This window comes from Dipodomys merriami, unplaced genomic scaffold, assembly GCF_024711535.1.
Source record: "Dipodomys merriami isolate MVZ:Mamm:240054 unplaced genomic scaffold, mDipMer1.0.p SCAF_1, whole genome shotgun sequence".
Lineage (NCBI taxonomy): Eukaryota > Metazoa > Chordata > Mammalia > Rodentia > Heteromyidae > Dipodomys > Dipodomys merriami.
Window position 1 is genome coordinate 5,984,039 of NW_027202270.1, and position 26,735 is coordinate 6,010,773.

Below are 26,735 nucleotides of genomic sequence, written 5' to 3' on the forward strand. Positions count from 1 at the left end.
GCCTTGAGGTGAAGAGCTAAGGGACAGCGCCCAGACCCAGAGTTCAGGCCCCATGACCTACAAAACAAAACAAAAGTAGGTTCTAAAACATTCAGTATGAATGACACACAACTCTCAAAGAAGCACATGTCTGGTCCTCAGTTCAATCAACTATGGGCTAAAAATATATGGGAAACAAGAATTATATTTAAACCGAATGTGTATATACTTTTTTTCCTTATTATTATGCCCTAAAAATAAGAAGAAATATCTTATGGTTTATCCATGATTTTCTAAGTGACAAAAGTCATAAAAAGACAAATATTGTCTAATTCCACTTTCAAGGGCTATCAGAGTGGTCAGATGCATAGAAACAAAATTAAGAATGGTGGTTATCAGAAGATGCAGAAAGAAGAACTGGGACCCTTGTTTAATGTATCTATTAAACAGAGTTGTGGTTAGGGAAGATGAAGTGGTTCTGCAAATGGATATTGGTGAGGGTTATATAACAGTGTACATGTATTGAATGTGGCTTCAAATGCTTAACATCAGCCAGCCAGTGTTCACAACTGTAATACCGGCTACTCAGGAGGCAGAAACTGGGAGGATCGTGGTTTTTGAGAAGTCCTATTAATGAAACGAGCTGAGTGTGGCGGAACACCTCTGCATTTCAGCTAAGTGGGAAGTATAATGTTCGAAGATCACAGTCTGGCCTGCACAAAGCAAGCGGAGTCCTCATCTAGAGGGAAAGGGGGACGGACAAAAGGGCCAGAGGTGTAGTTCAACTGGTAAAGTACCGGCCTAGCAAGTGTGAATCACTGAGTGCAAAACCAATCCTGGGGGGGGGGGGGGGGGAGGTGGGGGCTAGAGGGTACTTAAGATGGTAAATTGTTCATAAGACTAAGGAGGGACCCAGTAATAAAAATATAAATGTGGGGGGTGGGTAAGACGTGGCCCTTCATATTCCAGAATAAAAAGGCCTGCAGTTCATTGCCAGAAAGAGAAAAGAGAGGGAGGGATAAATTTTGTGTTATGTATATGTTACTCCAGGCTCTGTGTGTGTTGGCCAGGGGTAGGGGTGTATGTGTGTGTGTGTGTGTGTGTGTGTGTGGCCAGAGGTGTGTGTGTGTGTGTGTGTGTGTGTGTATGTGGCCAGGGGTGTGTGTGTGTGTGGCCAGGGGTGTGTGTGTGTGTGGCCAGGGGTGTGTGTGTGTGTGTCTGGCTCTGTGTGTGTTGGCAGGGTGTGTGTGTGTGTGTGTGGCCAGGAGTGTGTGTGTGTGTGTGTGTGTGTCTAGCTCTGTGTGTGTGGCCAGGTGTGTGTGTGTGTGTGTGGCCAGGGGGGTGTGTGTGTGTGTGTGTCTGGCTCTGTGTGTGTTGGCAGGGTGTGTGTGTGTGTGTGTGTGTGGCCAGGGTGTATATGTGTGTGTATGTGTTGGCTGATCCTGGGGCTTGAAATCAGGTCCTAAACACTCTCCCTGAGCTTCTTTGTGCTCTACTATTCTACTATTTGAGCCACAGCTCCACTTCTGGCTTCTTGGTGATTAACTGGAGATTATCAATGAGTTTCCTGGACTGACTTTGAACCTGTATCCTCAGATCTCAGCCTGAGTAGGTAGGGTTATAGTTGTGAGCCACAGGTACTTGGCATTACTACAAGTGCTTTAAAAAACCCATTTGACTTTATAAATAACATAACATTTAATGTTATGAACCAAACATTACATTCTCATGTTTTTAGTATTAAGAATAGACCAGGGTGATACATGCCTATAAATCCAACTACTCAAGAGGCAGAGATCAGAAGGATCATGATTCAAGGCCCACCAAGTATAGTGGCTCACATCTATCTAAGGAGGTATAGATAAGAGGATCACAGTCTGAGATCAGCCAAAGAAAAATGGGTTTGAAGCATGCCTCAAGTGATGGTGTGCTTGCCCAGCAAGCAAAACACCCTGAGTACAAAACCACCAGAAATATCAAAATTTTGTAAAGAGGGAGGCAGGCTTTGCCTTGAAATCTAACTCATTCATAAACTGTAGGAAATTATGCAAAGGAAATCAATTCCAAAACCTACCAATAGTTTTGCATTGGGTGTTGGTAGACAATAGACACTGCTTCTATTATCCTGTGGATGATGATGTGAGGTGTGCGGACTACCAGACTACCGCAGTTCTAACCAAGAGCTACTCTACAAGCAAGAGTCCTCAGAGATTTACCTGTTTCCTTCGGGCAAGCTCTTCCTCCTCCCGCCGTTTCCTCTCTTCCTCCTGCTGCCTCCGAAGCATTTCTTCCTGTTGCCTACGGAGCTCTTCTTGCCTCTTTCGTTCCTCCTCTTCGCGTTTTGCCCTCATTTCCGCCTCTCTTCTCTCCTGCTCTAGCTGGGATTGTTTAAGAATATTCTTAAATACATGGAATAACCCACAAAGAAACTACTACAGCTGTATACTCTTCTATACTTAATGCTTCCCCTCTCACTTTGATCATCTCCTCACTTCACACTACATTGTATCGTGTGTGTGTGTGTGTGTGTGTGTGTGTGTGTGTGTGTGTGTGTGTCAGCAAGTGTCCAGTGACAGCAATGTCAGAACTCTTGTGGGATGGTTTGACTGGTGTTTTTTTTACTCATCATTACAAAGATTTTTCTGACAGAAGATCTAGCAGTGGTGGCTACAAGGTATTAGCACCTATGTAGTAAAGCTGTCAGGAAGTAATAGCAATTATCAGCCTCATCATTCCTAAATCTAGTTTCCTCACATCTAGCTTTGTCCAAGTTCCTTAGCTTAACACAATCTCCATGAAAAACATTACTCTATTCTAAAAATAAATGCTAATTCCTTGATATAATAAACACAAGGCTCCTTATAACTGGCCTGCCTCACCTTCTTGAGTCTCTTCATTTTTTTTCATTCCTCAAATGTAATTCCAAGCCAGACTCATTTTATTTACTGTTCTTTGAGTTCAACTTGTTCTCACACTTCTAAATAGTTCTCAGGCTGAGAACGTAGCTTAGTGGTAAAGTGCTTGCTTAACATGAATGAAGCCCAGGTTTAATTCCTCAGTACCATGTAAACAGAAAAAGCAGGAAGTAAAACTATGGATAAGTGCTAGCCTTGAGCAAAAGAAGCCCAGGGACAGTGCCCAGGCCCTGAGTTCAAGCCACAGGATTGGCAAAAAATAAACAGACATTCTCTTTTGAAAAATATTAAAACCGAAATTCAAGATTCTAGCTCTCTAGAAAACGTGAATGGAACACAAGGTATGACACTACTAAGCCTCAGTTTCATATGTGACTAGAAAATGACTATAAAAGTTCAGTGTGGGAACTCAAGTCAGACCATGAGGTCTAATAAACAATATAATGGGTATTTTTCTCAGTCTTAGTACTTATAAAATGTTCATAACACAAATAAAACAACTATTAATATGACCATGATCAGTGTATCTGTCAACCAACATTTATACATTAATTTGAACTGTTTTGAGGGTTTTTTTAAGAAAAAAAAGGCAGAATAACTGATTTTAAACATACTATACCAGGTAAATAGCAGTAAACCAAAATTTATAGCTGACCAGAGAGAGAGAGAGAAAGACAGAGAAGAAAGAGAGAGAGAGAAGGAGGGAGAGGGAGAGGGAGAGGGAGAGAAGGTGCAACTGTGAGTTGTGCCCCACCAAGAAAGAATGAGCTTCAAACCTTTGCAGCTTTGGCCTTCTCCAGTTGCTGAAGCTGTTCTAGGGCAGGGCCTGGTGTTGTAGTGTCCAGGGGAAGATCCCATACACTACTGCCTTCCCAAACTGTAAACAAGGGTAAAAATGATGGAAGTGAGAGATCACACACATGGTATACTGTAAAAAAAGCCTTTTCTGTGCTTGAACAAGCCATATCATACACATTGGTTTTGTGTGTGTGTGTGTGTGTGTGTGTGTGTGTGTGTGTGTGTTGTGTGTGTGTGTGTATGCACAGTCTTGAGCTCAGGGCCTGGACGGTAGAAGTACAGCTCTGGATTCTGGTGGTTAATTGGAGGTTAGAGACTCATGGACTTCCCCTGCTTGGCCAGGAAAGGGTTTCAGCCTCCTGAACAGCTAGGATTAAAGTTGTGAGCCACTGGCATCAGGCTTTTTTTTTTTTTTTTTTGGTGCTGGTCTTGGGGCTTGAACTCAGAGTTTAGGTGCTGTCCCTGAGCTTTTATGGCTCTAATACTTTGAGCCACAGCTCCACTTGAGGCTTTTTGGAGTTAAGAGTCTCATGGGTTTTACTGCCCCAGCTGGTTTCAAATCACATTCCTCAGATTTCAGCCTGCTGAGTAGTTACCTAGGATTCTAAGTGTGAGCTACTAGCACCCAGCATTTTACTTTTTATGTAAAACATATTTTTGCTATGTAGCCCAGGCTGGCATCAACTTCAAGAGCTGGCATCAACTTCAAGATTTTCCAGCTTCAGCCTCCTTGACATACTGGGATTATAGAGATGTGTCACTCAGCTGCTAAGCTTTCAAGCAGAGTGAACTTTAAGTATGCTGTAGTTCCTACCCATGTTAATACATCTAGAAGAAAGGAAATATGAGGCCTTCACTGGGAAACTGATTTCATTGTTAAAAATCTCAGTAACACTTGTTCATATGCTCATCTTCACAGATAAACAAAAATGTCACAATACCAGGATTTAAACTCCAGTGTATTGGAGTGGCTGCTCAACGTAATGTATTTCTTTTTTTTTTTTTTTTTTTTTTGCTTATGTGGTGCTGAGGAATTGAACCCAGGGCCTCGAGCATGCAAGGCAAGTGCTCTACCACTGAGCCACCTTCCCAGCCCCTCAACGTAATGTATTAACTGCCACTGTAACTGTTAATTCATTTAAGAATGGTTAAAAACATAAATTCATCCTAATAAAGAGAAGACAGCACACACACTACAGCCAGACTGGGGATGACTCTGGAAAGACTGGCTAGGTCCTACAGAAAACATTTGGTCTGGCTGGCTTAAAAGCAACACAGGATCAGACCAAGAAGTTAACAAATAAAGGCTTCTAAGGACATTTTTCTTTATTTTTATTTTTGTTTTTAAAGCCCACATTCTTGGATTGGGTGTTACTTCCTTGTCGATCCTGTGGGTGACTATGAGGCTATTGCTAACATTGTCTACCTTCTTTTAATCTTAGTTTCTTTTCTTCTTAGTTTAAGGACATTTTTCTTATTTCCATTGAACTAGTTTTCAACAGTCTCTATTTTCTAAATTTCTACTATAATCAATTTTTGAACTACTAAATGTTGTCTGAATAAAATTTGTGGTCTGGCACTGGGAGGTCACACCTGTAATCTAGTTACTCAGGAGGCTGAGATCTGAGGATGGAGGTTCAAAACCTGACTGGACACGAAAGTCTGTGAGACTCTTATCTCCAATTAACCACGAGAAAACTGGAGTGGAACTGTGGCTCAAAGTGGTAGAGCACTAGCCATGAGCAAAAAAGCTCAGGGACAGTGCCTAGTCCCTGAGTTCAAGCCCCATGACCAACCAAAACAAACAAAAATTAAAAAATGTATGGACTAGTTTAAGGACCTTGGATTAATATAAGCTCAAAGAAAAATTATTTAATAAAGGAAAATTATTTAATACTTAAGAATTTCTATAATACTACAGAATATTTTAACATCTTATCTATAAATGAATACCAGGAAAAAATATTTTATATATAGTATGAAAAGTTTCTACAGGAGAACAGTAAGTCCCACTGTAATAACCTTCAGAATCAATGTTAAGAAAACTATAGCTGACCTGTTGCAACAATGAGAAGTACAAAATGTCATGTCAAAACCAGCTTTACAATGTCGGTGTGGGGGGTATAATTGGGTGGGGGGAGGGGGGAGGCTGGGAAGGGAGGTGAAGGGTAAACAAAGGAGGAGGCTGCAATGCTTGGTAAGAAATGTATGCATTATCCTGCCCATGTAATTGTAGCCCCTCTGTACAGTATGTTCTCAAATAAAATAAAATAAAATTAAAAAAAAAAAAGAGCAAGATAAATGTGACTAGGATTATCTTTAGCAGGTAACTAGTGTATTATTTAATGAATCATGGAAATAAATGCCTGATATAGACAGGAAAAAAAAAAAAAAAAAGAAAACTATAGCTTAGTGGTGCTGTGGCTCAAGTGGTAGAGTGCTTCTTTGAATTGACAGAGCTCAGAGACAGCACCCAGGCCCAGACTTCAAGCCCCGCAGTCAACAAAAATACAAAACAAAACTAAACTAAACAGAAAACTACAGCTTGTTGGCACAACACCTCAGAAAATTCTGCATTTAAGGTACTTGAGAATCTTCAAACTCAATTATCTCTTCTTAATAACTTCTAAGTTTTCAAAATTTCCAAAGATTAGAAAACAAAGAAAGGTATTCACTTCAAAACAGGCTTTTCTCTTCCTCAAATTATTGACAATCTGTAGTGTTAATTAGCATTATGTCTCAATCTTTACTTCAAAAGGAGAGACCATGGAAGTAGAGGTGTGGCTCAAATGGTAAAGCATTAGCTTTGAGTGGAAAAAAACCAAGCAGGATGTGTTGGCCCAAGTTAGTCCCCAGTACCAGCACAAAAGGAGATAACTGTTACTTATGTTTTCACTTCTGCTTCCTCTCACCTCAGACCATGACTGAAGAGATAAACAGACTTTTCTATGGCTAGAGGTAAAGTGGTATGATTCAGTGGTAAAGCACTTATCTAGCATTCACTCGGACCTTCATTTAATCCCAATACTACATAAGAAAATGACTTCTCCACATTGCTTTGAGGTAACATTAAAAAAAGAGAAGCTGATTCAAAATATTCAATAAATATATAGTAAACAATTTCTAATAAATTTAAAGTACATTTTCAACATATGGATGCAATCTTTTTCTTGGTCTATTAAAATGAAACTTTTTGTTAATATTCAATAAAAATGGATCAAAATCTGATAATTTTCACTTGAATCATAAACTATTATTACAGTCTAAATCCTTGGGCATGTACCAAAAGCAAATCCAAGTTTTTACCTGTGGGTTGTGAAGCAGCTGGCTGAAGCTCCCATATAGAGCCAGTATCTGGCACCGACACAGACCTCGTTACTGAGGGAATGAGGTTCTGATCAGATATTCTGCAAAAGGGGAAAAGAACAAGAATGTGTTCTTGTTACTTGCAAAAACAGGACAAAGAGAATCTCTATATTATTTGTAGGTCACTCTTCCAGATTATTTGGTCAGAAAACTTTCATTATTTTAAATAAAACCTAACACTACCAAAGCAATTAGGAAAGGAGCAAAATTAGAAGCAGTGATCATTGACCAGGACTCAAACTAGCCACCTGATGCTTACTTTCACTCACTGGCTGGTGCTCTATCACCTGAGCCATGCCTCCAACCCATAAATATTTATTTCTAAATAATGGCCACACATGCTTCTCAAAGAAATCCAGATTATCTCAATAACAGTAATGGCAAAACATGCTGTGATGGAAAAGCCAAAATTTTGCATTTTCTTATTTTCCTCTGGAGTTTTGCTTGTGTTAGGTTAGTCAAGTCCTTGTCTTAAGAGTCCCAGTTTGTATAACTTTAAAACAGAGGTCTCACCACTATCTACTTGGTACATGGGGTAGAGCTCAAAGGAGAAATGAAAATCACTTTGATTAAATGGAACAATATTTGGGAGCAGTAACACACACTTCAGGAGCTAAGGCAAATATCCTGAATGATAGTCTGAAACAGCAGATATAACACTATCACTGAATCTACCTTTTCTGAATATCTACCTTAATGCTTTGAAGATTCTCGAAAAATCACACCCTATGTAGCATTATTAATCTTTTTTTGAGATTAACAGGTAAATAAGAAATTAAACTCTTAGGGTATAATTCTCCTGCTATAGAAACCATGAGTCTCTAATGCTTCTCAAGTGTTTTTACTACTCTTTGGTTAGTATTCAAAATATATTCTCTAGGCCTGGAGCAGGTAGCTCACATCTATAATCCTAATTATTCAGGAGGATGAGATCCGAGGATTACAGTTCCAAGCCAGCCTAGGCAGTAAGGACTGTGAGATTCTTCTACCCAATTAATCACCAAAAAGCCAGAAGTAGAGGTGTGGCTCAAGTGGTAGAGCACCAGCCTTGAGCCCCACACGGAAAAAAACAAAAACCTCAGTGACAGTGTCCAGGCCCTGAATTCATGCCTTATTAGAACTGGCAGATAAAAAGTATCCTCTGTGAGTAAAAATAACAAATGTCTACCTCTAGCTAAACTATTTTTTTAAGATCATATTATATGTTACATGTGACTATTTTGATGCTAGAATTCACACATTGTACCAAAATTTCTTGTGTCTCTTTTAGGCAGACATACTTGTACACACATACAATGTAGCAATATTATGGAATGACCACCAACCTCATCTTCAAGGCCTGGAATTGCTGGAGAAGAAGAGCTAGCTGTTGCTGATGCTGGGATGGCAAAGCTGCTTTCTGCTGTTGATTCAAAACCTGTGCATACTGTTGTCTTCAAAAAGTTAAGAAAAAAAATAGAGGGGTGACATATAGCTACATTTATTTTATCTGACTGACACAACAAAAAAAACAAATTTCAGTAAATCACCTCCAAATTAGCACCATTAGAAATAGCAATCAAATGTATCTTATAATTTTTCCTAATAGTAGTCACACTGAAAATTCTGACTTACTCCAAATAGAACTCAACTCATAAGGAAGTTTTGGGGTAGAGGACACAGAGACCCCTTACACATACACACAAACACACACATCAAATATAATATATATGTGTATATACATAACATATAAATAGATATAGATAATGAAGTCAAGGGGCAGGGACTAAAAGGGATAAAGAACCTGAGTGATTTTGCCATCAATTCACACCATTCCTAACAGGATGAAGTTTAACTTCTTCCCATCCTCTCACTTATGTGTCTTCTCTATACCATTTAAAGTTGAGCCTCTCAACCACTTGGATACTGGTAAATATATCACTAGTAGGCTACTGAAATATCACGGAAGCCTTCAATCTTGAGGTAAAGGTAAGACTTGGTCTATCTCAGGCTCGTTTGGTGCTGCAGATATATACTATTACATTACTACTGCTCTTACTGTATTAAGAACTGCTGATACTGAAGGTGTTGCATGTGGTATAAGGTGCTGAGTTCCTGTTGCCTGGCCAGACGTTCCTGGTCCAATTCCCCCTATTAATAAAGAGGTAGAGAAAGAAACACCATTAAGTAAATGGCAAAGGGCATAAAAGTTACTGGTCTGTTTATCTGAAAGTAAATAAATCTAACACCTTCAACTCCTTTCTACTCAATCCTTTATCCCAAACTAAAAATTCTAACACATTTAGAAACCTAAACAAGCTGGGTGCTAGTGGCTCACACTTGTAATCCTATCTACTCCACAGGCTCAGATTAAGGACTGCAGTTCAAAGCCAGCTTGAGCAGCAAAGTCTAAGACTCTTACCTCTAATTAACTATCAGAAAACTGGAAGTGGAATTGTGGCTCAAAGTGGTAGAGCCACAGTCAAAAGAGCTCAGGGATAGTATCCACGTCCTGAATTCAAGCCCCACGACTGACAAAACAAAAACAAAACAACCAGGGCTGGGAAGGTGGCGCAGTGGTAGAGTGCTTGCCTTGCATGCCTGAGGCCCTGGGTTCGATTCCTCAGCACTACATAAGCAAAAAGAAAAAAGCTAGAAGTGGCGCTGTGGCTCAAGTGGTAGAATGCTAGTCTTGAGCTGAAGAGCTGAGGGACAGCGTCCAGGCCCAGAATTCAGGCCCCACAACTAGACCCCCCCCCCCGCAAAACCAACCACAACATAACCCCCCCCCCAAAAAAAAAGAAAAACAAAAACAAAAAATCCTAACAATGACATCTAGTGGAGTAAATTGGTTTTGACAGTATAAGAGATTCCCTACGGCAAGGATGGGAAGGATGGGTCCCTTCCTTATTTAGAGGTTCTTCTCCCATCACGCTGAATTGTGCTCCATATTACACCAGTCTTAAAAATTGATTTCTAAATTTGGAGATTATGAAAAATTGAGGGAAACAAAACAATACAGAAAACAGTAAAATTACTGGTTATGTAAGGAATTTTGCAATGGCATATGATGAAGACAGTAGGCCAGTATATAAATATCTTTAAAATGTTGAGACTATGAAAAGAACTTTGAAAACTACAATCTTGTAGCAAAAAATCAGGTGTTTCTACTGCTATTACTATATCATAAGTTACAAATAATAACCTGTGGCAAACCCCTGAACTTTTAGCTTGTATTTAAAACATGGTCAGAATTTTTCTTCTGAGAAAGTCAAAATGGAAAAAAGAAATATGAATCATAAGATAACAAAAATAAAAGCATATGGCTAGAACAGACTAAACCTAGGCAAATTATGAGTAAACAGTTGGTATCTTTCGTATATGCTAGTTATAGTTTGAAAGAAAACATTAAGATGATATACATTATTTTAAGGCAGGGATAATATGAACTTCAGTCACATTTTTTCTTTCTCATTAAACACCATAAAACAGAAGCTACTCTGGGTGGCTGAGCTAAAGCTTCTACATGAAAACAAGTTTTGAGGACTATTGATCATGAGATTAAACTCTTACTATCAGTGCTACTTAGAGCAAAGGTAGTATTTCTCAAGAGAAGCAGAGCTTCCCCAAGTTTTTCTACTTGAGTAGAACCTCAATCAGGGCTCAGCTCCTGTAGCACAAGGTGGAAATGGATGGGAGCAAGCAAGATCCAAGTGAGAGCTTTTAGCCCTTGACATATGCAAGATAAAATTTATATCTCAATTTCAGAGAAGAGAAATAAGGTTCAAACTTGGTGTGTAAGTTAAGTCCATAAACAATATATAGCATAGTTTTTCTTTAGAATAAAAGAAGTAGGAAAATTCTCTTCATCTATGAATCCGAGTCATGGCAAAGAATGAGGGATGCTGTGCTTGCCTATAAACTCTCTAGATTACAGAGGCTATGTCTTACGCATCTTCATCTCATTAACACACTCAGAGAGAGCAAGGAAGGGTGATACTGTCTAAAAAGAAGTGTATTCCTTTTTTTTTGGTTGGTCGTGGGGCTTGAAATCTGGGCCTGGGCTCTGTCCCTGAGCTCTTCAGCTCAAGGCGAGTATTCTACCACTTGAGCCATAGTGCCATTTCCAGTTTTCTGGTGGTTTACTGGAGATAGTGTCTCATGGATTTTGTTGCCCAGGCTGGCTTTGAACCATGATCCTCAAATCTCAGTCTCCTGAGTAGAAGAAATATATTCTTTACCTGACATATAACTGTAACACCTCTATACATCACCTTTTAATAATAAACAAACTTAAAAAAAAGAACTTACCACAAAGGACCTCAATATATAATCAATGATAGGCCATCAACTACAATGTGTGAATCAGAGTTCACACAATGTTTCTGACTAAGGTCACTTTTAACCATGGCCAGTCACTACTTGCTCTAATTTAGAGATGGAAACATGAGATCTCCAAAAAGAATACTAATTAGGAGAGGCTAGTAGCAGCTTCAAGAGAAAAAATTGTCCAGCCAAAGATTCAAGTTCTTGAAACAGCCTCAAGTACTCGTGGCATCTGTTTTAGGGTGAGCTTCAAACTTAAGAACTTTATAAGCCATAAAGAGACAAGTGGAGGGGAGAGGATGAAATGCATATTCTAACCAGTGGTAACAGAGGCTGTGTTGAAGAATAGTAAACAAACAAATAAATGCCATAATAAGAGCTTTGATAAATGAATAAAATGAACACTATGACATGGTATGAGCTTTGAAAAGGCAGAACCATAATACCAAGTAGGAGTTAGTAGGTAGGTCAGGATAAGGAAAGGTACCAAAGGGGTTTGTTTTTGTTGTGTGTGTGTGTTCACATTGCACACGTGCACATTTGTACACATGGGCCTTCTTGCGTTCCTGACTACAGCCAAGTTTTGAAAAGACCATTACAATGACAGGCACCAGTGGCTCATGCCTGTAATACTAGCTACCCAGTAGGCTAAGATATAGGATCATGGTTCAAAGCCAGTCCAGGCAGGACAGTCCCTGAGAACTTTATCTACAATTAGCCAGTTAAAAAGCCAGGAGCTGTAGTTCAAGTGGTAGTGTGCTAGCCTTGAGTCCAGTACTGAGTTCAAGCCCCAGGAAAAGCGTGTGCGCACGCACGCACGCACGCACGCAGGCACGCACGCACGCACGCACGCACGCATGCACGCACACACACACACACACACACACAGTCAAAATGTCATTAAAACTCAGTTTCAGTCTCTCACTGAAAGAGAATGAACTAACTTAAATTAATTTCAAATAAACTATGACTGCTTTCTCTGTAGATAAAATTACAAGGTTGTATTTCAAAGAGTAACAAGTGCTGCTGTATTTAAAAGAAATGCCAGTTGGAAGGTACTTACCATATGAGGAGGGGGAGCTGGACCTGGGGAGAAAGGAACCCTTCCCCACATTTTCATTATGTCACCAAGAGGCTGGAAGCTTTCATCACATGCTCTCTTCACAAGCAAAGACATTGTAAAATAGCCTGCCTGAAACCATTCTGCCATCTCCTGATTATTGAAGGGACCTGTAAGAGAATGAAACAACAGGGCAATAAAATCACAAAGGAAAAAAAAAAAGCTTTTGGGTCTGATCTTTACATAAGATTTTACAGTGTCTTACCAGGTGCTGCCATCCAAGCTACTCAGGAGGATGGGATATGAGGATCAAGGTTTGAAACTAGCATAGGCAAAAATCTGAGACTCTTTTTTTTTTTTTTTTTAAATCTGAGACTCTTATCTCCAATTATCAAGCAAAAGTCTGGAGATAGCAATTGTGGCTCAAGTGACAGAGCATCAGGCTTGAGTAAAAAAGCTAAGTGAGGGCCTATCGCATTGAATTCAAGCCGTAGTACCAGCAAATACATAGAGAAATTTTACAGTGTCTTAATTTATCGCTGAAGGCAAATTACAACAGAAACAATTACAAACGCAAGATAAATAATATTGAAATGTCTTAGTTATTGTTTCTTTATTCATTTGCAGTGCTGTTATGCAAGTATGCCTATAATCCTAGCTACTCAGGAGACTGAGATCTGAGGATCATAGTTTGAAGACAGTCTCTTAAGATTCTTATATCCAATAATTACCAGAAAGCAAGAGTGGAGCGGTGGATCAAGTGGTAGACCACCAGCCTTGGTCACATACACACATATACACAAAATTGAAATCATACAGACTATATTTTTTAAATCACAACAGAAAACAGAATGAAACCACCTATCAACAAAAGATGAAAATCTCCATACACTTGAAAACTAAAAATATTTCACATAATGATTAAAAAGGAAGAAAAATTTCAAATATATACAAATGAATGAAAATATACATCAACTTCTGGAGACAAAGATACTGAGAGAAAAGGTTACATGAGAAATCCTCACATGAGAAAAGAGGAATCAGTTCTGGGAATGTGACTCAGTGGTGAAGTACTAGACTATTACTCATTTTACACACATACACATATACATATATATACACACATTTATATATATTCTTTGATTTAAACAAATAATCTAAGTTTGATTTAAAATGACAAATCCTAAGCACATGGAGAAAATAAGAAGCAGAAATCGATAAAATAGAAAATAAAAAGGACTAGAGGTATGGCTCAAGTGGTTTAATGTGCAAGAAAGCCAAAAGATGCACCCATAATAATGTGATTTTTGACAAAGAAGTCCAAGGCCAGCTGGGCAAAGTTAGCATGAGACCCTCTCTAAAAAACAAAAGGACTGGAGACATGGCTCAAATTGCACACGCTTGTCCAGCAACCAGAAGACAGTTGTTAAAATTACATAGGGTTAAGAGTGTTGAAAGAGGGGACACAAAGGAGGAGGGCACAATGCTTGATAAGAAATGTACTCATTACCTTACCCATGTAATTGTAACCCCTCTCTATGGTATTTTCACAATAAAAAAAGAAAAAAGAAAACAATTGATCAGGATGTGTTTTGCTCAGCTGTGTTAGAGCTCCACATGGGACTCATTAAAAAAAAAAAAAAAAAAAAAGGTCTGGTTGCTTCCCCAACAGGAGTTGTCCTCTTGTGAGGACAAGGTCTTCCATACATATAGGACAGAATAAATTAAAAACAAAACAAAACAAAACAAAAAAAGTATTGAAAGGGGCTGGGAAGTGGCTCAGCGGTACAGTGCTTGCCTCGCATGCATGAGGCCCTGGGTTCAATTCCTCAGCACCACATACACAGGCAAAGCCAGAAGTGGGCACTGTGGCTCAAGTGGTAGAGCGCCTGCCTTGAACTGAAGAGCTCAGGGACAGTGCCCAGGCCTAGAGTTCAAGCCCCACAACGGACAAAAAAAAAAAAAAAAAAAAAAGAAAGAAAGAAAGAAAAAGAAAAAAGAAAAAAAGAGTGTTGAAAGTGTTTAAGAGCATATTAAGTATGGAAAAGGTTAATAAGAAAGGTTTATAGGAAAGTGGGGCTTATAAAGCCTTAAAAATATAAATAATAAAATAAATATAATGCTGTTTCTTTGAAGATTTTCACTGATTTTAGGGGTCTCTGGAATGTAACTCCTGAGATAAGTGAGGGATCACTGTAAATTTAATCCCCAATGCTGCTAAACAAAACCCAAGTCCAAAATCCCTTGCAAACATTGACATAAGAATTCTAAATAAAGGGCTGGGAAGGTGGCTCAGCAGTAGAGCACTTGCCTTGCATGCATGAGGCCCTGGGTTCTATTCCTCAGCACCACATAAGCAAAAAGAAAAAAGCCGGAAGTGGGCGCTGTGGCTCAAGTGGTAGAGCGCTAGCCTTGAGCTGAAGAGCGGAGCGACAGCGCTCAGGCCCAGAGTTCAGCCCCACCCCCACCCCCCAAAAAAAGAATTCTAAATAAAATAACAAGCAGAAACCAGGAACATATGAAAAAGATTATACACCTTGACTAAATGAAACTGCTAGAATGCAAGGATGGTTCAATATATGAAGATTTATCAATGTACACCAGACATGGTGATGCATGCCTGTAATTCTAGCCTCAGGAAAGTGAGGGAAGAGTATAACCAGACTATATCACAACAAACCAAAGAGAAGGAGGGTGGAGGTAGAAGGAGAGAGAGGGGAACAGAGAAGAAGGAGGTAAAGACAAGCAAGGGAAAGACAGAGGGAGGGTGGGTGATAACTATGTTATAGAATAAAGGAAGAACTACATAATCATTTCAATTGATACAGAAGAAATGTTGACAAAATTCAACTTTCACTAAAAAAAAAATAAGCAGGAATAGATCTACGCTAAAATAGTGAAAGCCTCACAGCAAATATTATATTTAAGATGAAAAAATGCATGGTTTTCCTCTAACATCAGAACAAAGACAAACCTTATTCATATTAGGCAACAACTAAACTCACATGGGCAAACTATGACACATTGATACCATCTAATATTACTACTGGTAATAAGTAACAAACTACTAATATATATAACCACCTGGATCTCCAAGGCATTATGCTAAATACAGCCAATTTCAAATTGTTACATATTGTAACCACCTTTTTATTTTGTTTTAAGAAAGGGTCTCCTATGGCTCAGGCTGGCCTGGAACTCTTGATCCTCTTGCCTGAGCCTCCTGAGTGCTGAGATTATAAATTGGCATTAGCATTCCTAGATTGCCATCACTTTTTAATGGTCTGGAAGACTAATGCACAAAGATGAGTAACTTACCACCTCCAACTAGATGTTGGAGCTAAGAAAGAGTATAACACTGTTAAATTAGTTATCAAATTATTCAAGTATTTTTTTCTTCATATTTATAGGAAAGCTTGTTGGCTTCTTTTTCCACTATAGTGCATTTTAACATTAAACAAATCTCCTTCCTAAGACATTTTGGAGGCAATGGCAGACATTGCAGAGTAAAGGAGAAATAACAACTTACCTTGAATTTCTCCCTGAGGATCTTTATAATACCACTTCTGCATTGCTTCATGCATCAATGGAATTGACACTCCTTTAGCTCTATGTTCTTGCAGTTTTGATGCTAGTCTCTCATCGTCTAGTGCACTGTCTTGGAGATAAGCCACCATCTTCTCAGCTTGCTAGGAACAAAAAAATGAAATGTTATCCTAAATTAATATTCAGACATGTAATAATAATGGCCACTTCTTAAGACTACTTTCTTTGTGAAAGGCACTATCTAAGGCACACAGCAGGTAACAATTTAACTATCTCAAAAAATAACACAAAATAGACAGTGAGAGAACCTATTATACACAAAGACAAAACTAGAGTCAAAGGTGTTCGAGTGCCGGGCGCTGGTGGCTCACGCCTGTAATCCTAGCTACTCAGGAGGCTGAGATCTGAGGATCGCGGTTCAAAGCCAGCCCGGGCAGGAGAGACCGTGAGACTCCTATCTCCAATAAACCACCAGAAAACCGGAAGTGGCGTTGTAGCTCAAGTGGTAGAGCGCTCGCCTTGAGCTGAAGAGCTCAAAAAAAAAGGTGTTCGAGTTTTCAGCAAGGTCTCAAAACAATTAAGCAAACTGAGATTGAAATGCAAACTATTTATGGATATAAACCCAGACTTCTAATAATACATTAACAAGCTTCTAAATCATTAAGCTGCTGGTCAACTCTAAATAGTCTAAACAAACCCTGTATGTTTAGGCAGGATGGTTAATAGAACAAGAGCCTCAACAAACACAATTACAAATAAAGTCTTTAATAAGTTTTAGTAACAAGTTTTAGTAATAAGTTTTAGTAATAAGTTTTGCTATTCTTCAGCATATCCTGATTCTAACCATCTTATCCCATAGGCAAGAGAAATTCTTTTGTATAAAATCAAGCTACCACACCAAAAAAAGGGCAAGCTATCATTATTTTACCTGTAACAATGCTATATATTAGAGAAATCTAGAGACATTAGTAACCTTGTAACTATTTTCCCTGCTGTACTTTAGGCAAAAACACAACAAATACAACAACAACAACAAAAAAACCCTCAGAAAAGTTATCATCCACAGCTGCTGTCTTCACCATTTTTGGCATTCCTTAATGTCCAAAAGAAAAAAGAAAACAGCTAAGGGCAACCTCAGAAGAGCAAAAAATAACCTGACAAAATGGCTACTACATAGCAGAAACTTATAAGCATGAAATTATTTGAAAGACAATTACTCACAAAAATACTAAATAACCCAACCTTTAGAGAACTTAAAAGCTAGTGTATAAAAGTACTTTATTTGAATATTCAATAAAGCCTTTCCAATTTTTTATGGCAGTTTGGACAGAGACAAGAATGAATGTGATTACCTGTTCCAAGTGTTTGAGACCCTCTTCATCATCTGGCTCTGTAGAAACACTGCCCATACCAGGAGCGCCAACAACAGGTTGCTCAACTGGCTGCAGGGCAGGACTAGGAGTGGAAACAGGAGGTGGAAGGATGAGAAGAGGAGAAGCTGTGTCTGAAGGGAGCTGTGTCAGGGGCTGCTGGACATCAGGAACCATTTCTAAAGGGAAAGAAGTTACACTGATAACAATCTTTGGAAAGAGGTAGACTCTAAGAAGGCTAACTTTGGGGCTGGGAAGGTGGCTCAGTGGTAGAATGCTTGCCTCGCATGCAATGAGGCCCTGGGTTTGATTCCTCAGGATCACATAAGCAGAAAAAACCGGAAGTGGTGCTGTGCTCAAGTGGTAGGGAGCTAACCTTGAGCCGAAAAGCTGAGGGACAGAGCCCAGTTCCAGAGAGTTCAGGCTACACGACGAAGAAAAAAAAAAAAAAGGCTAACTTTACATTATTGAGGTGCGCAGCTGCTAAAACTAAGCCCAACTGAAATGTGTACTCTGCCATGAACACTGAAGCCACTCCTTGAGAAGTATATTTTCTCTCTAAGAATGACAGCATTATGTTCACAGAAGAACAAAGGTTAAGTTTTTCTACAAGATCTATGTATAACACAGAGCATCTGCCCAACAGTTACAGGCAGATCCCTTGGCAAGGGAGTCAACCTCATCTGGGCCTGGGAGCTGTCCCTCAGCTCTTCAGCTCAAGGGTAGCGCGCTACCATGTGAGCCATAGCACCACTTCCGTTTTGTTTTTCTCTGCTTATGTGGTGCTGAGGAATCGAACCCAGGGCCTCATGCATGCAAGGCAAGCGCTCTACCACTGAGCCACCTTCTCAGCCCCTGGATTCTTAATTAACTGTCTTTACTATTTCCAAATTAATCAAAGACTCCTAATTATCTCTCAAGTCTGTCATATCTCATATAAACCTTTATTGAAAATGTATACAATAATCCTACATAATTACCTATTCAGAATCATAATTAGAACAATTCAATAAATTACATGCTTTATTTAAGCTATCTGAACAGTGAAGGATGCTTTTCTCAGTACTGATAAAAATTGGAAAAGCAGCTATCTTGATTCCTAGTTCTTAATCACTTGGTATGAGGGCACTTAAGGAGGGTAGAAGTGGGGAGGCAGAAGTAACTGGATACAATTACAGCTTCTCCTTTGAAGGCTTTGTTCTGTTAGAAATAGCCTCTCCAAATTCTTCTTCTCCTTACTCTGTGTCAGGCTTTAATGGACAGTATCCACTTTACTACTACCTAACTGCCCAGTGACCTATACTTCCCAACTCTCTCTCAAAGATATGTAGTAAAGTGACACAAAGCAGCCAAATTCAGTGATTCTTCCTCATCCTCATGATCCAGTCTCTTTGCACATCAGGTGTTATTAATCCAGTTCTAAACTGACTTCTCCTTTCTCAATTTCTATGCATTCTACTCTCCTGGCTTGTACTATTTGTCTCTGATGATTTCTGTTTTCCCTTCCCCTCCCCACATCTAAAACTGAATTACCTATTATTCTAGTCACAGTCTTTTTTCCTAATCTTTACCAAGTGTACATAATTATTTGTTTTATTTGTTGAAACAGGATCTTACAATGTAGTATAGGCTGACCTCAAACTTTTTAAATTCACCCATCTTAGCTTCCTGAGAGTTAGGATTACAGGTATGTGCCACCTAGACCTTAACTACTACTTGTCCCTCATTTACAACTGTCCTCTGGCTATCACTACTTAATTTCTTATTAACACTTCAGAGTAAACATTCAAAACTGAATTTATTTCTCCTCTCCCAATGGGCACCTCAACGAATCCTGAGAACAGCACCATAATCCTCTCAAATACCTCAGTCATCTTTGACTCTTCTCTACCCTGATACACAATAAATAACAGTCAATTACTAGGCCTTGCCAATTTCAACTTTGAAATCTCATGTGCCACTACCTCACTATCTTATGATTGCTAAGAAGTCTAACAGGACAGAGTATAGTTCATCACAAGATACCCTAACACACAGCTATCTAATCTAAGTTGCAACCTACTTCCCACAAGCTTCTTTTTGATACCTCACATCCCATTTAAATAAGTCCAGGAATTGATTCTTGCCAGTGCTTTGATTACTTCCTCACTTTATTCTTACTGCTTTCTGGTACAGTAATGTTCTCTCATAATTCTACTTATTATTCCATGGTATATTCAAAGACTATTTGTTTCCCAAAGCATACCGACTATATGCCAATAGTCAACTATCATTATTTTTGTCCTGGGTTACTGATACATTCTGACTCAACTCCCTACAGAATGTCAGCCTTGTAAATATATCTATGAAGCTGTCTCAAAATATACATGTCTAGATGAGATTCTGAGATTCTGAAACTTCCTAGAATAAGACTTTCAGGCATGTCAAGAATGTTCACTGCAAGCACTTCTGAGGTACAACGTAACTGAGAAGCAACTACTATGAGTCAAGGAGATCTCAAGATGTACAGTTCACACAGTGCCTGATATGTAGAAAGGCAAATACATGCTTGCTTGCTTCATTCGTTCATTCATCCATTCAACTGTGTTCTAAACATAAAAAAACTAAAGAAATTCTTGGTTCAAGTCTTCAACATTGTCCATTGGGGAAAACAATCATTCTTTGTCATAGAGTTAGAAATTGTTGGTTGTTAAAAAGACTGAAACTGTATGAAGGGACACAGATGCAAGATCATACAAGGCATCACAAGGTATAAATTTTTATGGTGAATTTATCACTTAACCTTTTAATACTAAGTGTTACAACATCTGAAGCATTATATGCGTGCATGAAAATGTTATGATGAAACCCATAAAAACCATCCCCAAACAACAAGAAATAAACAGTATGTGGCCTGAAAAAGAGTTCAGAAGGAGGAAGAGGAGCTATATAATACTATAAGCTTATTTTGTATCAAAGGTGACTGACTTCTAGATTCATCTATGTATTCTTTTGAAACAACGGCATTTTAGTGTGATGACAGGCACAGAAACACCAAAGGAGTTAACTGTCAGGGGAGTCAAACCAATGCAGAGGATCCAATCTGAGCCTTCAGAGGCTGTCAAGACGTTAGGAAGTGAGAATCTAAAACCATGTCCTTGCATATTCTAACTCTGAGGTTACTGGTAAAATAATTGATTCCCAAAACTGACCCCCAAGAGACAAATAAAAACCTGTGACTTTAGCTTGTCTACTCTCATAGATACATACCATCCCCTCTGCTGGGCACTTTGGCTGGTAAACTGTTTTCTGTCCGACTCTCCTCTTCAGCTTTTTCTATCTGTTCCATTTTTGGTTCATCTTTCCTCTCACACTGTGGTGCTTCCTGAGGCTTATGGTCTGAAGGAGACCCTGGTCTAACAGATGAAGTTTGGGGTGTTTCCTCACTGGCTTCTGGAACACAAGTAATCTCAAAATCAATTCAGCAAAGTTTGGGTTTGATGAGGGGAAAAAAGGTAAAAAGACAAAATGGGTCTTACCAACTGCTACTCTGTCTGTTTTCTCTCCATCTTTCTTATTTGTCTTATCAGGTTCTTTGGCCTCTTCATTATGGCTACCCTCAGAATCAGAGCACTCCTCCCCTTCCTCCACAGGCCGGAAGTCCATCTCCTGCTCTTCAGGAATAGGCTCTTTCTGTACTTTCTATAACAATAAATTAAAACTGAAGGTCAACAACATATTTGGCTTTGGTACAATGTCAGTGCCTGTCCTGACATTTAAATAAATTTCTTGCCAGGCACCAGCAGCTCATACTTGTAATCCCAGCTTCTCAGGAGGCTGAGATCTGAGGAGCAAGAGTCAAAGCCGGCCTAACCAGACAAATCCAAAAGACTCTATTGCCAGTTAACCAGCAAAAAGCCGCAAGTGGAGTTGAGGCACAAGTGACAGGGCGCCAGCCTTGGGCAACAAAGGCAGATAAGAGCATAACACCTAGAACCAGCACAAACAAAACAAAAATAAAAACAAAAAACAAACTCCTTACTTTTAGAGAAAGGAATGCTCCAGATGAATCAAATGTACCCATTTCTTCTTCAGCATCCTCTAAGCACCATTCCGGTAAGCTATCCCTGTCATCATCCATGCTCCCACTGCCAGAGCGCACCCTTCGATAACCCCGCTCATCATCTCGATCTCGAAAATCAAACTCAAACCTCCGACGGCGTTCCATGTGCTCCCGCCAGCCTGAAGAGCGAGGGCCATCTGAGGTGAGAGAGGACATAAATGTTAGAAAAGTTTTATAATACTATTTGAAAAATAAAATTATGGAAACTTCATCGATAGGATATCCAAATGGGCCAATCCACCTAAAGAGAAAGATTAAGGAAGGCGAATGAAACCCAGAGTTCATAGTATACATACCATCACTAAGTGACAGCAACATTTAAAGTACTGCCATACCACATCTTCAAAGCAGAAAAAGTAAAGCAATTAGCCACACATGTATTCTACTCCTAGCCAAGACAAACATTTAGTATCATCAGAAACTAAAATTTAAGCCTTCCCCTTGTCAGATATTAAGGAACTTTGTTCCCATGAAAATATTTCTCTATATGGATAAGACTAGCTTCCTTTATCAATTCATAATATCAAACACACTTTGTCTACTTACTAGTACCAACTTTGCTCTTGTAATTTTGATTCCCAACAAACGGTATGGAATTCTAGCAGCTTATATGTTGGAAAAGATATATGACTCCCTATCCTAATTTTATTAAGTAGAAACTCAAATTTTAACAACAGATATAACTGGCACAATGACAAAGCAAAGTTGAATCCAATTCTACATCCTCTGCTGCTTTTTCCACAATAACATGCCTGCTATCCTTTTCCCTTTTCTCATCTTTTAATTCTCCTTTCTGTGTAACACCCTCAGGGGCATTCCTAACTCTAAGCTAGCATACTATTTATTGCATCTACTTTCCATCAGAAAAAGACTGCTTAAGATAGCTATTTTATTTAAAAAGAAATTCTTGTTAAAATCTGTCAAATATAAGAATAAAACATTCTTAAAAAGAAAGGAAAGTTTTAACCTATGAGAATTTTCTATTTATGACTGCTTACTCCGCTGGGAGATATACAAATAAATAATGAAAAAGTGAAATGGTCTTACTAGTGAAACCCAATTTGCTAGAGCCAGCAATCTAAAGGAGCAAAACAATATGATGCCAAATCCTAGTAGCATCTTATAAGATACAAAAAGATATTAATCTCACATTTAATACTTCTATTTACAACAAAACACTAGTTACTATCATCTATGAGACTCGAGAAATTTTATTGTATACAGATTATTTAAATATAAACCTACAACTATTACTTGAAAGCAATCTTGAAGTCAAATGTTGAATTCCAAAGTTCTCTGTCTACACCTATCATTTCTAAACAGCCCAAGTATGTACTGTGATAGGAATCTATCCTTCTAGACCCCCACCCCCACCCCGGCTCCTATTTCCCTCTACTTGAGTTTCCTAAATTCAGCTTCCAGAGTGGATGTTTCACTGTCCTCCATGATCTATCTCTAGCCATAAGCCCTACTTTAATAAAACTACATCCCATAATTCTGTTGCTATCTTACCAAGAGCTAATAAAATATTAGTCATGAAACTAAAAAGCAGCAGGCAAGGCAGACAGCTTATTAAGGCTTAATATTGCTTTATAGACATTACATCTAAGCTTAAGACATTATTTTCATAAATTAGTCAAAACAATTGTATTTCATATTCTACTCATATTCTAACAAAAGATTATAACTTAAGGGTTAACCTATAACTGATGTAATCAAACTAAACCTTCAGTATGCTACATTAAAAAGTAAATAGCTTTCTGCTTTTAAAAATGTGCCTACTTCAGACTCTTTAGACTCTCCAAAATGTATGTTAAAAATATATGGATAAAAATTTTGGAAAACTGTCAAGTAGATGGCAAAATATTAAAGTCAAATTAAGGAAAAAGGTTCTAAAAAGATGAGAAAGACAATCCATATCTAAATTGTAGGTGGGCTGCGGTGGGCAACAGTAGAACATTAAAATTGTACTTGTTTAACTGCTTTTAATAGAATCAATATCACACATTTGGTCTTAGAAACATTGTTCATCTTCCAAAACATTCACCTTGTTTGTTTTTGACTAGCTGGAATTTCTCTTCTTCTTGCTCAGCCCAAATCTGGTCCATTCTTCACTGAAGGCTTGTTGGGAACATAGTCTACAATCCCTTCTGCTTACAGGCAAGCTCAACACAAAATGCTGCAATGTCTTGAAGAGAACTATACCATTTGGTTGCCCAGGACACTGATTGATGAAAACTGCCTAGATCCTATGACGTAAACAATGCCTACTAATGACTGAAAATTTGCCCGAGAGGCAACCAAAAAGACTTAGTGTAAATGCATCATAACTTTACTCAAAGACTAACTTTTGCATATTTCTACCTACCTACAACTCCATAAAATAGTTTGGATGCCTATCATAATGTTTCCTAAGACGTAGGCTACTGGTTTGGCTAAAACTTAATTTTAAAAGTAAAAGAAAATTACATCATAGTTTCCTCTATTAAAAGTAATCTTATCTGGCATATGGCTTATAGAAAATATGATTAGGTACATAAACCTCATAATGTATGCACATACACTGACCCCCTCAGCACGAGCCACAGTTGCATCTGATTACCATGAGGCAAGGGATCAGTACTGTGGTAGAGAATGAACTTTAACACAAAGCACCAGTGTCTTCAATTACCAGCGTATCTAATGTCCAAGAAGAACAGTTTGAAGCATTCTTAAGAGTCCAACAGAAGAATCTAAAACACTACTCATCACTATTATTCTGTGTCCCTTTTCAAAAGTCAAAAGAACAAACTTGTGATTATGTCTCTGACCTGGGTTTAAAGTGCATTCTTCAAATAAGTATAAATGACATTTTCAGAAAGAAAAAAAATGTAGAAGAAAAAAATCCTTTCTTATTCAGGAAAAATACTAGTAGAGAGACTGTATTCTCAAATGTACAGTTATATACTTAGTTTTTTTTCCCAACACTTGAATACTATAAGTTTTAAACAATGCTAAAGATGGTTTAAAAGATTCAGAGTTAGACAAAACTGAATAAAACTATCATTTTTTTTCTGGGTTGCAGACAGGTGCTTCTACTAAACTGTATTATGTGTCTCAGGAATAAAGTGATTTCAAACAACTGAATATATTATGTATTGAGGAGTTGTTTCTTGAATTTTTTTCACAGTTCACAGTAGGCTGAGTATGCTGGCATAAATAATTTTCTTCTTTTTTTTTTTTTTTTTTAAACAATTTGCATTTTCCTTTTTTTTGGTCGGTCGTGGGGCTTGAACTCTGGCCCTGGGCGCTGTCCCTCAGCTCTTCAGCTCAGGACTAGCGCTCTACCACTTGAAGCACAGCGCCATTTCTGGTTTTCTGGTGGTTTATTGGAGATGAGTCTCACAGACTTTTCCTGCCTGGGTTTGCTTTGAACTGTGATCCTCAGATCTCAGCCTCCTGAGTAGCTAGGATTACAGGCGTGAACCACAGGTACCCACCTGCACTTTCCTTTTAATCCTAAACATTTTCACCAAACTCCCCCTTCTTTCAGTTCCTGTGTGCTAACACTTACCAGGGCTGTGGGGCCGCCACCGCTCTCCATCCCTTCTTGATCCAGCTAATCTCCAGCCTCCATCTTCATCTTCTCCATTTTGTTCCTCTCTAAAAATTCTCCAATTTTCACTTTCTGACCGTATAAATTCATGCTTTCTCCCCACTGATGTTGGTCCACTTTCCTCAAAATTTGGTCTCACTATAACAAAACAAGAAAATGGCATAGTTACCATAACATAAATAACATAAGCCCTGAACAAATATGAACAAATACGCCAGCTCACAGTAAGCTTTCCTCAAGCCTTCCCATTTTAATGTTCATGAAGTATGAATAAAGTAAGTGTGGTTGGGATGGGAATGCGACAGTGGTAGAGTGCTTGCTAAGCATGCACTGAAGCCTTGGGTTCGATTCCTCAGTACCATATAAACAGAAAAGGCTGGAAGTGGCACTGTGGCTCAAGTGGTAGAGTGCTAGCCTTGAGCAAAAGAAGCTCAGTGATAGTGCCCAAGCCCTGAGTTCAAGCCCCAGGACTAACTCCTCATCCCCCCCAAAAAGTTTGGTTATCTGAAAGCTGAATTATCATAGACAAGGAAAGTTAACACACACACACACACACACACTCTCTCTCTCTCTCTCTCTCTCTCTCTCTCTCTCTCTCTCTCTCTCTCTCCTCTTTTCTCTGGAGAGTCTTAATTCCCCCGAAATAATTACCATCATTAGTCTATTAAAAAGCCCCACCCAAAGTGTCCATGGCTCACTATGGATGTCATCCACACAAATGCCACTTTCAGCATGTGGTACTATTACACATACTGTTTTGAATCCTTGCTAGTTTCACTTAACAGTATATCTTGCCAATTCATCCTAGCCAGCTCTTACTTTTTGTCTGTTTGCTTTTGAGACAGGTCTTCAAACTTAGAATCCCCTTGCCTCATCTGGAGTGCTGGGATTCAATATCTGGCTCATACCTGAACCATTCCTGGCCAGCGAAAACATTTTTGAAAGATAGTCTCTATTACTTGATGTACTATAATTTATAGTATTGGCGACTGTGCCTGAACAGGAACTATATACAGTTAAACCTCTTCTATTAAAAAAAAAAGATCACAAATTTAAAATAATGTTCCCATTTACTCCAGCACCTAGTACAGTACATATATACAACAAACCACTTTGAGACAATGTTCAATACTAAGCTAGGTCTAACTTAATGTCTCAAGAGTTGAATTAGGTCATTCTCACCCTAGAGATGACCATTTTTTGTTTATTGAAAATGTTAATTCCTTTCCTAATTATCTTTCCTATCATTTTTTTCCTTTCAAATCTAGCCTAAATTCCCTGCAGAAAACAAGGACAAGGTAGATAGCTGTACTGACTCTATGTAACATTTCTGGTAATATGTCTGTGTCTGCAGGAGATTTGTTCCTTCTCTGGAGCATTTCTAGTTAACTGGCCCATAGGAGGTAACTCTCACAAGTATTTACTTCTCGAACTGAGACAGCTTTTAAATATTTAGTGAATTCTAAGTATATAAAACTACAACTACAGCTCTAAGACTAAAAAGTTAGTTTGAGACAATTCAGCCAATATAGCCAGGCCCAGATCAATGCAATGTCTGACTCTGCTACACAATTGGGACTCTCCTATGTTCTTGATCTCCTGACTCCACATGCACAAACCCCTCCGTAAACAACTACATGGACTGTGATTTCCAAAGGATATCCCTACTCTAAAAGGGCCTTCTGGATAACTTACGAGT

The 26,735-nt window shown here is 38.7% G+C and overlaps 1 protein-coding gene across 4 annotated transcripts in view; it reads right to left on the minus strand.

The window, feature by feature from the left end:
• Positions 1 to 26,735, minus strand: part of Gigyf2 (GRB10 interacting GYF protein 2) — a 150,445-nt gene that overhangs the window by 25,535 nt on the left and 98,175 nt on the right. For 3 of the 4 annotated variants that reach the window (XM_070014782.1, XM_070014763.1, XM_070014773.1), the window contains 12 exons: positions 24,995 to 25,174; positions 21,361 to 21,578; positions 20,858 to 21,020; positions 20,589 to 20,771; positions 17,322 to 17,518; positions 15,953 to 16,112; positions 12,427 to 12,593; positions 9,097 to 9,188; positions 8,384 to 8,491; positions 6,999 to 7,099; positions 3,671 to 3,771; positions 2,196 to 2,357 (listed from right to left, as the gene is read on the minus strand). In XM_070014782.1, coding sequence (XP_069870883.1) covers positions 2,196 to 2,357; positions 3,671 to 3,771; positions 6,999 to 7,099; positions 8,384 to 8,491; positions 9,097 to 9,188; positions 12,427 to 12,593; positions 15,953 to 16,112; positions 17,322 to 17,518; positions 20,589 to 20,771; positions 20,858 to 21,020; positions 21,361 to 21,578; positions 24,995 to 25,174 — 1,832 coding nt within the window. Of the gene's footprint in view, positions 1 to 2,195; positions 2,358 to 3,670; positions 3,772 to 6,998; positions 7,100 to 8,383; positions 8,492 to 9,096; positions 9,189 to 12,426; positions 12,594 to 15,952; positions 16,113 to 17,321; positions 17,519 to 20,588; positions 20,772 to 20,857; positions 21,021 to 21,360; positions 21,579 to 23,488; positions 23,598 to 24,994; positions 25,175 to 26,735 lie in introns of those variants that run through there. The other variant, XM_070014792.1, reaches the window with a different exon arrangement.